Raw genomic sequence first — 15,862 nt, 5'->3', positions numbered from 1 at the left:
AACCATTGATTAAATCTAATATTGTCCTTTTCATGAGCATTTTTCAGTGCGTAACAAATGATAGGAAAAAGGGTAAGTCCGTGATAATACACATTTATGATATTTATTCTAACATGACATTTTAGTTAAATTTGACAGTTGTCACATTTTATTTTCAATTTGAAATAAAAACAAATCAAATGTGTTTCTTGCATTTATAAAATGGTAGTTTCTTTGATTTGTATAGTCTTATAAATTATACAGATTATATTTGTAATATTATTATCTAATTAAAAAAAAATTATTTTTTTTATTATGGCGCCATCTATCGACAACTAGAATAACTAGAATAAATGTTATAAATGTTACCGACGAAATGTAATCACAGACGTGCCTTTTTTTCTGTCACATACAATTTAATGCGTTAGAAAGAAATCGAAAAACTGTGACGCACTGAAAGATGATCATGAGAAAAAGAATACCTTAAATCTAAACCGAATATTTCTACGTTTGCTTAAAAACATTATATTTGTATTATATGTACCTATAAAAAATATAATTGAAATATCTTAAAAAATAATTGAAACAATATTATAGTGTTTCATTAACCTATGTTATAAATATTATTTCCATCAAGTATAGCTCTACACGAGCTTGGTTTTTATCAAGTAATTGTAAATCCAATATTTAGATGTTTAGCAATGATAAATTATTTAAATCCATCTGATAATTTAAAAGCAAAGAGATTTTCCATATGTTTATTTCCAGTCTAAAAGATTATACCTTTATTTAGTTACGAATTCACCGGTATAGTTGATTGGTTACCGAAAAATTACCTGAAGGCCAGAGTTACCAACTGGCCTGTAATTAGGATGAGGGATTAAAATAGTTACGAATTCACCGGGACCCGATCAAGCTTCTGGTCGGAAGTTTCAGTAATTTATTTTCTTGGATAAAGAAAAATGTTTAATTCTTTTTATACTTAGAGCAGGACACCTCGTCATAATGTGTTCCATATGCTCCAGATCTTCAACACAGTACCTGTGAGTTTCGTCATCCACCAGTCCCATATTACTTTTAGCAGTTCCTTTCTCCTCTTTTTGTTAGGACTAAGGAACTTTTAGAGTGGTTTAGTCGTGGTAATTTTTTCCAGGTTCTGTTGAATTCTTCATTTATCCATTTAGTAATCCCTCTTCATAATATCTTTGGCCGAATCCGAACATAGGAGTTGGTCCTACAGAAAGGTTTTATTACTCCGAGTTTCGCTTGCTGCTCTAGTTGCTGGTTACCTGATATTCCTTAATGCCCTGGCACCCAGATAAATTTAAGCTTATTCTTGTCCAGCAGCATATTAAGGGATTGATATCATTCGCAAAGTATTTTTGATCTCAAGCTATTACTTGCCAGTGCTTTTTTAAAGTGGCTTGACTGTCTGACATGATGCATGAAATTCTTCTTGGAAAATGGTTGGTTCAGTGTCGAGAAACCCGTGTCATTTGAACCTAGTTACAGAGCAGCGATGCCAGAAAAGACCTTCAACGCGGTGGACTGTCTATATCAAAAGAATTGTGATCAGTTGGATAGCAAAGAGAGATAATTGAACAGAATTAGTCAAACAAATTACATTACCCGACTACATCCTTTCGAAGGAGAAAAGATAGAGGAGGAGAATAACAGAGACGCAGAACAGAAAGAGATGGACATATTATCTAAAGGAAGTATATGTTCAACAATGGACAAATCAGAGCTGATCGAGGAAAATCAGTTAGCACTTTTTTAACATATGTACATGATTACCTTAGATTTATATAAACCAGGGATTAGGATAAGGATGTGTCGCCCTTTTCTTTATTAATTTTTATTCTGCATAGAAGGATATGCCTATTTTCCTTATGTTTAACCTTCTTTAAATTACAGGTTCTGTCTACATCAGAAGGAAACATACTGGAGGATGAAACAGCAATAAAGATCCTATCCAGCAGTAAAATTCTCTCCGAAGAGATCCAGGAGAAACAAAAACAAGCTGCAATAACAGAAAAGGAAATAGACACGGCTCGAAACGGCTATTTGCCTGTATCTAAACATTCGTCAGTTCTATTTTTCTGCATATCTGACCTGGCAAACATAGACCCAATGTACCAATATTCTTTAGTTTGGTTCATTAATCTGTACATTCACGCAATTGACGTAAGTCCGAAATCCTTCATTCTGGACGAGCGATTAGCGGCTTTGAATGATTATTTCACCAATAGCATTTATAGAAATGTATGTAGATCATTGTTTGAGAAAGATAAGCTGGTCTTTTCGATGGTGTTGTCGGTAGGAATACTCAGATCTCACGTACGTATCAATAAATACATAAATACAGAGTTGGGATAAAGTATGCAACCAAGCAAATATCTTTGAAACGAACAGTACAATATTTATGAAATTTTACATGCAAATACAGTGACGCAAAGGGCATTTGATGCCATATTTTTTGTTACTGCCCCACTTCCGGATTCACCGGAAATACCCTTAACTTATTTAATTTAAATGAGACACCCTGTATATTTTTGCAGATTTTAAAAGAACTTGTTATTTTTATATCATACATACCAAGTTTGGAAGAAAACACTATTAAAACAAGAAGTAAATCTCTTTACAGGTAAAAAATAGGTTTATTTATTTACGTTAGACCAATGATATTAAAAATAAAAAAAAATAATTTCAAATGTTGAAGATGCTTCCGTTTCACCTCCTGACAACGTGCAAGCCTACAAATAAATTCGTGAGTCACTATTTGCAAGATTTCTCCACATATTAGTAGATCACATTCATCAATTATTATTCTTTGTCTCAAATCCTGCAAGCATGTTGGTCGCCTAACGTAAATACATGATTTTAGATAACCCCAAATAAAAAATCTAACGGGTTGAGGTCTGGAGAACGAGCGGGCCACTCTATGAATCCTCTACGTCCAATCCATCGATTTGGAAAATCCACCTCCAAAAAATGAAAATTCAACCATAACCGATTTATCATTAATATTTCAAAACGATATTTTTCACTTAAATGAACCATTTTTAATACAACTCATTTCTGTCAATTAGTTCAGTAAAGATTTTACCTACTATACTAAATTCAAATAAGTCATGCAGTGCATGTAATCAACGATTTTAGTTTACAGTAAAGAATTACTATAGATGTTACTCGTTTATTTCCTACTACGTTGTATTAATACAAAAAATTATCTACAGACACTTTTTAACAAATTTTTTCATCCAAATTTAGTATGTTTAAATTAAAAATAACAGGTTCTTTTAAAATCTGCAAAAATATACAGGGTGTCCCATTTAAATTATATAAGTTAAGGATATTTCCGATGAAACCGGAAGTCTAGTAGTTGAGATGCCTTTTGCGTCATGTACTTGCATGCAAAGTTTCAAAAATATTGTTCTTTTCGTTTCAAATATGGTTCCATACTTTATCCCAACCCAGTATATGTACTCTATACTATTACTTATTATTTTCAATTAATGTTACAGGGTGATATAAATGAAGATATTTGGAATTTTTTCCTAACTGGTGGAGTTGCTTTAGATAACCCGCATGCTAATCCGTCTCCAGACTGGTTATCAGATAAGTCATGGTCTGAGATTGTACGAGCCAGCAACTTAAAAGGGTAATACATATAAGCGAACTAGCATAACAAAATGATAAAATCGTTAATTATTGCATCAACTTTCTTCGCTTCCTGTCATCATCATTCTCTTTGCCTTGTCCCTATGCGGGGTCGGCTTCCCTAATTGCATTTCTCCACACAGTTCTATCTTGGGTTATGTCAATGTTAATCCCTTTTATCAACATGTCCTGCCTTATGGTCTCCTCCCAGATCTTCTTTGGTCTTCCTCTCCTACTTTTTCCAGGAATCTGCTGCACTTCAGCTATTCTTCGTATTGGGTGATTAATGTCTCGACGTTGAACATGACCAAACCATCTTAACCTATGCTCTCTCATTTTGGCATCAATTGGTGTCACACCTAGACTTCCCCTAATTTTATCCTTTTTTGTCACTCCACTCATCCATCTAAGCATTCTTATTTTCACCACATGCAATCGTTGTTCCTCTTTCTTTTTCACTTCTCAACATTGAGTTCGGTTCATCATAGCCGGTCTTATGGCTGTTTTATAGAATTTTCCCTTCAGCTTCATTGAAATTTTTCTGTCAAACAACACACCACTCCTTTCCGTCCACTTCATACATCCAGCCCTAAGTCCATCTTTAAATGAACATTCCAAATATTCTGTTTTTGTCCTACTAAGTTTTAAACGTTTTTCCTTCAAAGCTTGTCTCCACTGTTCCAGTTTTTGTTCTAAGTCTCTTTCACTATTTCCTATTAACACTACATCATCAGCATACACTAAGCACCATGGAATGTTACCCTCTAGTTTTGCTGTTATCTGATCCAAAACTAATGAGAATAAATAAGGACTAAGCACCGAGCCTTGGTGCAATTCTACTTTCACATGAAATCTATCAGTCGCTCCCACACCTGTCCTAATATTAGTCGTTACTCCCTCATATATATCTCTCACAATCTTTACATATTCACCAGGGATTCCTTTCTTATTGAGTGCCCACTACAGAATCTCTCGAGGAACTCTATCATATGCTTTCTCAAGATCAATGAATACCCTATGAGCGTTGGTTTCTTTATTCCTGTATTTTTCCATCAGTTGCCTTCCTTCGCTTCCTGTCTTCTTCTTAATAAATTACGCTCATAAAAATGTCTTTTATATACTATAATTTTTCAGGTTAAATAATTTTATGGCATCAGTAAAGAAAGACAATACAGCTTGGAAAAAGTTTTACGATTCGTCTAATCCCAATGAACTGCCGTGTCCAGCGCCGTTTAACCATGTAAAAGGATTACTCAGATTGGTTCTAATACGTTGTGTTCGACCGGATAAAGTAGTACCAGCAGTTCAGGTAAATATGTTCGATTAGTAATAATGTAGTGTAGTACTATCCCACATATATGACACCTTCTCTAGATCCTTCCTAGAGTACCGATCTAGTAAATACGTATGTACTTACCTTTCCGTAGTTTTACATTTCTGTTCTATATATTCTAGCGTGTTCTATCTCTCCTTTACTGATTTCGGGCATTACTTCTGAGTTGACATTTGTTATGATTCTTTTCAGATTCTGTTTCTAAGAACTGTCTATACTTCATGTGTACATGTTTGATTATCATTTGAATATCCTACCAAGTATGTTTTAGAATATTTTTATTTTATCATCATCATGCTGGTATTTATTTCATCATCTTCCGTCCACTGCTGGACATAGGTCTCTCCCATTTTAAGCCACTTTCCACGGTTCTGTGCGTCTTATTGCCATTTCTTGAACATTCGTTTAATGTCCTCCATCCAGCGTGTTGGTGGTCGTCCTATGCTGGGTTTGTCTACTCTTGGGCTCCAGAATTAGTTTTCTGGTTCATCTTAAGTCTCTTAGTCTCGCTACTTGACAATTCAATTCCATTTGTTCCAACGACATCAGTGATAGCTGTTCATTTCTTCATGTTTTGGTTCCCTATTTTGTCTTTTTTTGTCACTCCGATAATCGATCTTTCCTTTGTGCCACTTGCATTTTTAGTGCTGTTGTTTTTGTGAGCGTTAGAGTTTCTGCTCGGTGTGTCATATTACGAAGAACGCATTGGTCAAATGTCTTCCGTTACATACAATAGTTATCGGGATATTGCTCTTAAAGATGTCTCTTAGTGAACAATACGCCTCCCAAACAAGTGTTATTCGTCGTTGAAATTCGCAGGTCTGATTGCTTATTCTGATCTCATGACCGAGATATACGTACTTTTCTGTCAATTCAACCACTTGATTTTTGATGATTAGGTGTTCGCTGGGAACTAAATTTGTCATAAATTTGGTCTTACTCAGGTTCATTTTTAGACTTATTTTTATTTATTATGTTATAATTACAATTTTTAGAATTACGTCGTGGAGGAGATGGGGCCATCTTATCTAGAACCACCACAATTTAACCTTGAAGAATCTTACCACGACAGCAACCCCTGTTCACCGCTGATTTTTATTCTATCTCCCGGAGCGGACCCTATGGCTGGATTGGTTCGTTTTGCAGCAGACAGAGGAATTAGTAAAACATCATTAATGACAGTATCTTTAGGACAAGGACAAGTAAGAATGAATACAATATTTACCATAGATCTTGCACACTCAATAAGAAAGAAATAAAGTTTTATTTTTATGAACAATTTAAAAAATACACGACTAAAAATTTTTGTACGTTCTAAAGACAATATCCCATGGAACGAGGCGCGGCACCTTCGCCAGTTCACGTCGCCAAAGAGAAATAGAAAATAGATAATAGTGAAAAGAAAAGAGAGCACAGTCGGCGCCCCACGTTAGTTTGAGACTAGTAAATATTTAAAAGACTAAGTTTTCAATGTTTCGTGGTACACTATTACTATTGGCGGTAGAAATTTTAGTAAGTTGGTTAACTCATACAATGATAAAAATTCCAACACAACGTCGTTATACCACTCCATAGTAAAATTGCCACGGCACTGACTGTGCCAGCCCTAGTCGAGTCGGAAAAGTTGGAGGGGTACGTACCTAATCTGTATCAGCTTCTGACTTCCTTTGAACCGTGCTCATTTGCCGACAAACGATGGGAGTCCTCGCGAAGATCCGCGCCAGACATGAATAGAGGGTTTGGTCCTAGTCCAAGGAATATAACTCACAAATTTTTAAAGAAACAACGCTATTTGAAGTTCACGTTCACGTTGTATTACATATTTTCTATTTATCTTGGCGTGCAACGCCACGTTCCATGGGATTCCAGCTTTAGACTACTTTCATGTAACCGACTGTTTGTTTTAGGGACCCATAGCATCTAACATGATTTCCACCGGTCTTGAAACTGGACAATGGGTTGTACTCCAGAACTGTCATTTAGCTGAGAGTTGGATGAGGGAGTTGGACAGAATTTGTGATGAGGTTATTATTCCCGAGGTCACCCACCAGAATTTTAGGTTATGGTTAACGAGTTATCCTAGTAAAGCTTTCCCCGTATCGATTTTACAAAATGGTATGTTTTGCACTATAGTTATCCATAGACATAGCCAGTCACCATATAGGTGCTAATATAACCCACATAACAATTTCATGTTCTTAGTAGATTCATAGAACATACTTTTCAGAAAAAGTATATACTGAGAATGTGCGTAATTACCATTGCGAATGTGCAGAGAAGATACTGAGTATATACTACATTACAGTACTTAAACGTTCTATGTATATACTTAGAATGTACTACCGCACATCTTTTTAGTTTATACCAAGAAGGTACTTTTTAGAATATTCCAACGAAGTGCTATAAACCTTCTATTTATATACTAAGAACGTACTACCGCACATCTTTGTATGGGAAGAATATTATATTTTTAAGAATATTCTAAGAAAGTGCTATCAAGTGCTATATTGCTTAGAAGTATGTTTTCAGCATCACCTAATCTCATCTTAGGTTCTACTGGTTCTACCAAATATCTATTTACATATTTTAATTGCAAATGAGAATGTAGTTAGTACCTACATTCTACAATATTACTTAAAAAGTAAGTACATATTTATAAATTTTAGTTATTTATATAAATCATTATATAATATTTAGCTAAACTAAACTATGCATAATGAGTAACTAAAATTTATATAATACTTATATGTACTTACCTATTTAAGTAATATTGAGTTATCAAAATAGATTATATGTATTTTGAAGCACCGCAAACAAAATAAACAGATTATGTATGTTCTTTAGTCCTAGTACTACATCATTCGCCTTCATCCTTAACACTGCATAGATCCATAGATGATACAAATAATGAAATAATGCCTGTTTCCTTTTTCATATTTTACGGTTTTTTCCTATCCCTGATCCATTCAGGTAAGAATAGAAATGGTCAGAATATGATGGGGGGGGGGGGGGTTATGAATGTATTGTGGAATAACAAAATCGGTGGTCAGTGTTGCCAAACGGAGAGAAATTTCCCTTTTTGCGGGAATTTTCAACATAAAAGGTGATAAAGGGAAAAAGTTAACTCAAAAGGGAATTATTGTTCCAGTCCAAATTGTAAAATATTAAAAAAAATTCAAAATATTTGAAAATAATTCAACATATCTTCTCAGATTTTGTAAACAGGAGGAAAGATTTTTTTATAAAAGTGGGAATTTTTAAGGTAAGTTGACGGAAAAAGCTTACTCGACGGTTGGCAACGCCAAAGACTTTGGTTGCTTTGGACGTGCAGTTTGGCACGTTTTGGTTCTGCGAAATGGCCTATTGAATTGAATGTACCTAAATTCAAATTCCAAGGATGTAAAAATACTAATGATTCATGATAAACTCGAAATGGTAAAGTCATTTCAATTATGAAAACGAATTTTTAATAGTATCTATGTAAACGTTAATACAATTAATGTTTAAACTTTTTTACCCTACAACAATTTTGAAATGAAATTCGTCCAATACTACCTACATACATAAATTTTATTAATTATGTATTCTAAAAAATAACGAAGTTGATAATCTATAAGGCTAATATTATACTTCCTATACTATACATACAAATTATTTTTAAGATATTTTAAAAGTATCTACTTATAAGTATGTGTTAAGAATGTACTTATAAGTATGTGTTAAGAATATTCGATAAAGGTATATTCTAAGAATAAACTTTTACGAATATTCCGAGATCCTACGTACACGAATATACTTAGTATATTCGGTACGAGAATATACCTTGAAGTATATGCAAAGAACATGAAATTTAGAATGTTTTTTAAGGTAGATGCTATGCTTGTACTACACATATACTAAAAAGAATATACTCCGACGAATGTTGGTAGTATATGCTTAGAACATGATGCGAACATCATTGTTATGTGGGAAATTATGTTCTATGTTATATAAAAATAATGTACAAAAAATATAGACACATACTACATTAAAAATCCTATTACTCATTAGATTGCAGTCCTTGAATAAACAAAGTAAAAGATTATTAAATTAAATTAACTATTGTTTCTCAAAAATTTATGAATATGGGTTTTTTTGAAAAATGGCTTTGGCAGAGCCAATTAGCCAGACTTGTTTGTGATTGATTGCAGATTCATAGCCATAAATTTCTTATTTCATAACATAAGTCCATACTACAATATTATTTTTAGATACATAGCTACATTGTGTTGCTTTTTTTTATTTGTTTTTTAATTTTTTTTTACTGTGTGTTTTTTTAATATATATTTTAATGTGTGCTAAACACTTTTTTTTAATTTTTTTTATTTTCATTTTTTTATGAATAGGGGTTACAACCTAATAAACCGGTAAAAGCTTTTTGGTTCCTGATTATAATCAAAATTAAAACTGTTTTTAGGCTTTTATTTTATCTTTTGTACTTTACCGACTTGAAATTAAAAATTTAAAATAAAAATGTATACCATTTTTATTCAGTTGCAATGCGAAAGCAAAACAATCTTACTTTTCAATTAGAATACGGAGCGCAGTCCAGTCCTCTGAATCGCGATTTTCGGCTTTTATTGGAGCCTCATCGGAAAGAACGTAGGCACTGTTCTCCATACCCTAATTGACTAGCGTATTCTGACTAGAAGTGAAGGTATTAGGTGACTAGCGTCATCTGGCAATTGAAAGATGAAGTTAGTTTTAAATCCTAATAGCAAAATTAATAATATTGAAAATATTAAAAATATTACTAAAAGATTTTTAAATTGAAAACTTATTGGTACATTTCCCTGGTGACACCTCCAAGGCTTCTACAATTTGCAAGCCAAATGGATGCTGCAGTGAAGACAATGGGAAGGAATTCTACACTATGCAATTCACATCTCCCGTCTGCAGCTCGGTAAAGTTCCAACGGAAAATGCACCTGGTTACTCTACGGAGTAATACGACTATAAAATAAAAATGTATACCATTTTTATTCAGTTGCAATGCGAAGGCATAACAATCTTACTTTTCAATTAGAACACCGTTCGACGCTAGTCAATTAGGGTATGGAGAACAGTGCCTACGTTCTTTCCGATGAGGCTCCAATAAGAGCCGAAAATCGCGATTCAGAGGACTGGACTGCGCTCCGTATTCTAATTGAAAAGTAAGATTGTTTTGCCTTCGCATTGCAACTGAATAAAAATGGTATACATTTTTATTTTATAGTCGTATTACTCCGTAGAGTAACCAGGTGCATTTTTCGTTGGAACTTTACCGAGCTGCAGACGGGGGATGTGAATTGCATAGTGTAGAATTCCTTCCCTTTGTCTTCACTGCAGCATCCATTTGGCTTGCAAATTGTAGAAGCCTTGGAGGTGTCACCAGGGAAATGTACCAATAAGTTTTCAATTTAAAAATCTTTTAGTAATATTTTTAATATTTTCAATATTATTAATTTTGCTATTAGGATTGAAAACTAACTTCATCTTTTAAAAATTTAAAATATACTAATAATATTTTACAGGAGTTAAAATGACAAATGAAGCTCCTAAAGGACTACGGCAAAATCTCTTAAGATCATATTATTCTGATCCTATATCAAACCCAGAATTTTTCGGTGCCTGTACAAATCAAAAAGCCTTTAGGCCTCTGTTATTTGCCTTATGTTTCTTTCACGGCATTGTTCAAGAAAGAAGGAAATTTGGCCCACTTGGCTGGAATATACCTTACGAATTTAACGAATCTGATCTGCGTATCTCCGTTATACAGTTGCAGGTAAGATTAAGTAGTTTTTTGCCGCTACATTGTATGCAATGCCAAAAGGCTGAAACACTCAATGATGAAATGGGGCGCTCAGCAGAGCAACAGTGGCCTAAGCCACAAATTGAGCAATTTTAGATTAATATATCAATAAAAGCAGCAACATTAAATCTTCCTATTAACAAGGGTCTACTCACAACCTACCGCTATATTTTGGCTAAATGGCACAATAGCACAATGGAAATACGAATGCAAAGATTGCATTTATCTCAAACCTTCGTTTTTGGAGTTAGGCCACTGTTGCTCTAAAAGCCTCAAATGTTCTGTGATGTAAAGGATTTTATTCTGGAACGTTTATAGAAATTCTAACTGGCGTTGAGCTCTAACCAACTATGACTATGTCATTATAATCATCATCATGGCATCTACACTCTTAGCGGAGTGATTGCCGCCCTTTTTGGGCTCTTCCTATTCATTTGTCTTGGTGAATCAGTCAGCATTTTGGTTTTATAATTGTTTGTGTGGTTTGGAGTCTTCTACAATCTACAATATTTCTCCATCATTTCCCTGTTTTTGCTTATGCTTATCCATTCTCTAAATCCCATCTTCTTAAGATCCGCAATTATCTGGTTCTCCTATCTCGTTTTTGATCTTCCTCGTAGTCTGCCTGATACTGGTCTCCATTTGGTAATTTTGTTGATAAGTGCTTCTGTATTTCTCCTTCTTATATGTCCCATCCATCTACGTCTCTGTGCCTTGATGTCTTATCCTCTCCAAAGTTCTCTTACTTCGTAGTTCCTCAATTTTCTAAATTCATTATTACCTGAGTTTGGTGGGCCTTCTATTCTCCAAATAATTTTTCTCTCTAGGATCCTCAATCTTTCTTCATCCTTCTATATCAAGCACATTATTTCAGCACCATATGTGATTACTGGATTGCTGCTCTGTAAATTTTCAGTTTAGTATTCTAGTAAAGCTTCTTATCTCTAAGGAAGTTGTATTTTCAGTAGGTTCTGTTTCCTGTCAGGATTCTATCATTGGTTACTATGCTTCTATCATAGTTCCATTAACTGAGACCCCAATATATTTAAAGTGTTTTGCCTTTTAAAAATCATATTCGCTAATATTTAACCCTGTCACATTAACTGTATTGTGTCTTGAGCACATGAGGTATTTTGTTTTATTTTGATTTATTGCCAAATTATGCCAAATTCTTAGCAAGCCCGCCTACTATTTCATTACCTTTTATCCCGCTGTGACTTTTTGCCCAAATAAATGTTACATCTTTGTTTCTAATTTTATGTTTAATTTCACATATCAAATCACATTAGAGTATTTTTTTATTTAAAAACTAATTTCAAAATTCAACACACACAGCTTCCTTGCACAACTTCGCAAATTCTTCCTTTAAACTGTTTAGGATTCTGCCAATCAATGTGTTTCTATATTAAAAATAAAATAATAAACTAGTTTTCTTTATTTCTAGATGTTTCTTATTGATTACACTGACGTCCCTTATGATGCTTTGACATATTTAACAGGAGAATGCAATTATGGCGGCAGAGTTACCGACGATAAGGATAGAAGATTACTGAATTCATTGCTTTCCATATTTTATATCCCAGAAACTGTTAAACATCCAGGGTAAGTGTGATATTGGATAGAAAAAGTTGAAGTTTGTCGTAAAAGAGCTCTAAGTCAGCTCCAAAGAGCTTTTAAAGCTTGTAGCGATATTTTTCTTCTTGGTGTGCCTATTTTTGACGAATGTTGGCGAAGATGATGCACAAAGGTGCAAAAGTGATGCGAAAAGATGCACATAGGTTGTGTTGAACCAGTTTGTGAGGTTCTTTTTCTTCTTGAACCTCACTTTCCAAATATTTTTCCTTGCAGGATGTAAGAGGACATATCTGGATTTATTTCGCATAATGTATCAGAAGTACTGTGCTTTCTAGATTTGATGGTGGTCAATATAGCTCCGATATAGCCACATATCAAATGAGATAAATCGCGATAGTTGGGAGTTGGCTGTATACAACTTAGAAAACTTCGAAAACATCAAAGAAATCAACTTCTGTTGTAATTGGTATTAGTATTTATCTAAAAAATGCAATTAAAAATCCAAATGGATTACAATAGTTGTTAAAAACGAACGTTTCCGGACTTATCAGTCCATCTTCAGTGAACTTTGGAGCACTTGCTCTAATAAGCGCAAACAATGCTTTAGTTTAACTTGCCGGCTAATTTAATACTTAAAAGTATTAAATTAGCCGACTATATAGTGGATGAAAATCAATGACATACAATTTATATTGTTTTAGGTACGCATTTTCCCCTAGTGGAATGTATTATGTCCCAACAAATAATACTTGGGAAGGTTGTTTAGAATATATTAGAAGTCTGCCTATCAACGCGCTACCAGAAGTTTTTGGATTGCATGAAAATGCCGATATCACTAAGGATAATCAAGAAACTCAAGCTGTAAGTATCATAAATTAGATAACTAGAACCTGCGAATAGAAGATTATTCTTTTACATTCTTATGTGTGTCGTTTCTAATGCTTTGTTTATTATAATCATATCCAAACGAAAAGTAACTTGATACATCAAATTGATTAATGCCATTAGAAATAAACAATTTGGAAATGGAATTCACAGTTTACACATACAGAGAGGGATAAAATTATGGAATAAATTCATTTTCTCTAAAAAGGACGATTTTGGAGAAAAATCCCGAAACAGCTCGATTTTTATTTTTAAAGTACAATTTTTTGGCATATATCTCTTACTAGTGACGTCATCCATCTGAGAGTGATGACGTCATGGATGATTTTTTAAATGGGAATAGGGGCGTGTGGTAGCTCATTTGAAAGATTGTTCAATTCTCTATTTAGTAATATAAACATTAACATCGGTATTTACACAGAGTGACCAAAAAAATAATTTTTTAATTAAATTAATTGACGCAAAAAGAATAATGTATATAATTTATTTAACTCAAAATACATTCTACTGCTGTCAGAACATAGAAAAAAATGTTTATTTCACAAATAAACATTCGCTTTATTTTCGCTTCGCATATTTTCGCTTTAATTAAATCTCAAACAGCCTCCCACCTGCCACTTGGCAGTTTGAACATTTAATTTAAGCAAAAAGCAATGTTTATTTGCCAAAAAAATAATTTTTTCTTTTTTATGACAGCAATAGAATGTATGTTGAGTTAAATAAATTACATACATTCTTCTTTTAACGTCAATTAATTTAATTCAAATATTATTTTTTTGGCCACCCTGTATAAATAATGATGTTAATGTTTATATTACTGAATAGAGAATTGGAGACCACCCTTTCAAATGAGCTACCACACGACCACTCTTCCCATTAAAAAAAATAATCGATTACGTCATCACGCCCAGATGGATGACGTCACTAGTATGAAATATATAACAAAAAATTTCAATTTACAAACAAAAATCGACCTATATCGGGATTTTTCTCCAAAATCGTCCGTTTTAGAGAAAATGAATTTATTACATAATTTTGCCCCTCGCTGTATATCCTAGTGCTGATGCAGACTCTCACTACATTCTACCTTTTGTCAACGCTAAAATAAAATTGAGACAACAATAGAAAAAGGTACAAAGACTAAATTTATCAAAACTTAATGAGTGAGATCTATCGAGAACAAATAAATGAAGCAATTATATCACCACACTAGTCCTGCAATGATACAGGTACGGTACGGTCATGTACAAAGAATGCCAGAGACTGAAAGAATGACCGAGATGAATATTGCACGGGAACCCGCCGGGAATAAGACGGAGAGGAAAACCTGCTATGAGATGGAAAACTTACATAGGAAATGCTATGATCGATAGAGACATCAGAGAAGGTAACTGACACCGAACTCATGAAGGGAAAAAGCAGAAGAAGAAGAAGAAGAAGAAGGAGATTACATCGCCATTTCTAGAAGCTAGAAAAATATATCAACAGTGCCTGGAGCGAAATGAAATCAGCTGTAATAAATTCAGATAAAAAATTTGTTGGTAGAAAAAACGTAGTACAAAAAAGGATCACATTAGATATTATATACAATACAGTTTTTTGGATAGTAAGCATCACCCGAATTGTCTTAGAATATAAGGAGAATGTGCTCATAATCTTTCACATAATGTGATAATCAGATTAACCCTAACAACACAAAACATTCCAGGAATGTACTATCAAAGTTCTATTAATGTTTGAATGTACTGGACATTCAAGGAACATTCGATGAATATCTGATTAAGTTATTCGTGGAATGTTACCACAAGACATTCTATGAACATACTACCAATGTCCTATATTTTAAGAGAGCCATTTACTATTCAATTTGCATTCATTTTCAAATTTGCTGCGCGTGTATATGTATTTAGGCAATCCAAACCACGTGACTTCTGGTTGGCATGGCATACAGGTTACAGAGGTTATGTTTGTAATATCATTTCATTTCATCATTTCACTGTTTATCGTCATATTTTGGATTCATTTGGATTTCGTTTGCTGTATTTTGTGAACTTTATAAACTTTACCACACTGCAAAGTGATTATTTAAGGAAATTATTATTGGAGACACCAGATGTTTGGAGAAAGGTAGGGCAAACAATTTTTATCAATGTTCATTTTTCTCTGATATTTATCAATATTGATGAATTTTGCAAGCAATAACATTATTTCTTTTATTGTTTTAGATATTTATTGAAGCTGAAAATAATTGGGGATTTAGATCCATATACAATTCAGTCAGAATTGGATTTTACCATAAAGTGCATTCCACCAAATTACTATTATAGATATTATAGATGAAAGCATACAAAAGCCTTCAGATACATAAATATTTTACAGCTGGATTTGTTTTTAAAGTTGGAGTAAAGTTGGAAGTCACAAGCAACAACTTCGTAAGTACCTACAAGAATATTGAGGAAATCCAGCTCCTGGATACTACTGGGCAAACTAGAAGATTGAAGAGGACAAAGCCTTTTGAACTAGTTTGAGTGATAGTGAAAAGCAGAGCATAATGCTTGTGTGCATGTGTATGTTAGAATAGTGCGGTTAGAAAAGCAG

At 33.6% G+C, this 15,862-nt stretch overlaps 1 protein-coding gene across 3 annotated transcripts in view; it reads left to right on the top strand.

The window, feature by feature from the left end:
• The window catches only part of LOC114328060 (dynein axonemal heavy chain 3), a 793,139-nt gene that overhangs the window by 768,406 nt on the left and 8,871 nt on the right, over window positions 1-15,862 (top strand). For 2 of the 3 annotated variants that reach the window (XM_050656316.1, XM_050656315.1), the window contains 8 exons: window positions 1,897-2,319; window positions 3,507-3,643; window positions 4,777-4,951; window positions 5,971-6,177; window positions 6,883-7,090; window positions 10,527-10,777; window positions 12,249-12,406; window positions 13,081-13,240. In XM_050656316.1, coding sequence (XP_050512273.1) covers window positions 1,897-2,319; window positions 3,507-3,643; window positions 4,777-4,951; window positions 5,971-6,177; window positions 6,883-7,090; window positions 10,527-10,777; window positions 12,249-12,406; window positions 13,081-13,240 — 1,719 coding nt within the window. Of the gene's footprint in view, window positions 1-1,896; window positions 2,320-3,506; window positions 3,644-4,776; window positions 4,952-5,970; window positions 6,178-6,882; window positions 7,091-10,526; window positions 10,778-12,248; window positions 12,407-13,080; window positions 13,241-15,862 lie in introns of those variants that run through there. The other variant, XM_050656317.1, reaches the window with a different exon arrangement.

The sequence above is a fragment of the Diabrotica virgifera genome, chromosome 7 (assembly GCF_917563875.1).
Source record: "Diabrotica virgifera virgifera chromosome 7, PGI_DIABVI_V3a".
Taxonomy (NCBI): domain Eukaryota; kingdom Metazoa; phylum Arthropoda; class Insecta; order Coleoptera; family Chrysomelidae; genus Diabrotica; species Diabrotica virgifera.
The sequence above is the reverse complement of the archived record's forward strand: the minus strand, read 5'-3'. Positions and strand labels throughout refer to the sequence as shown.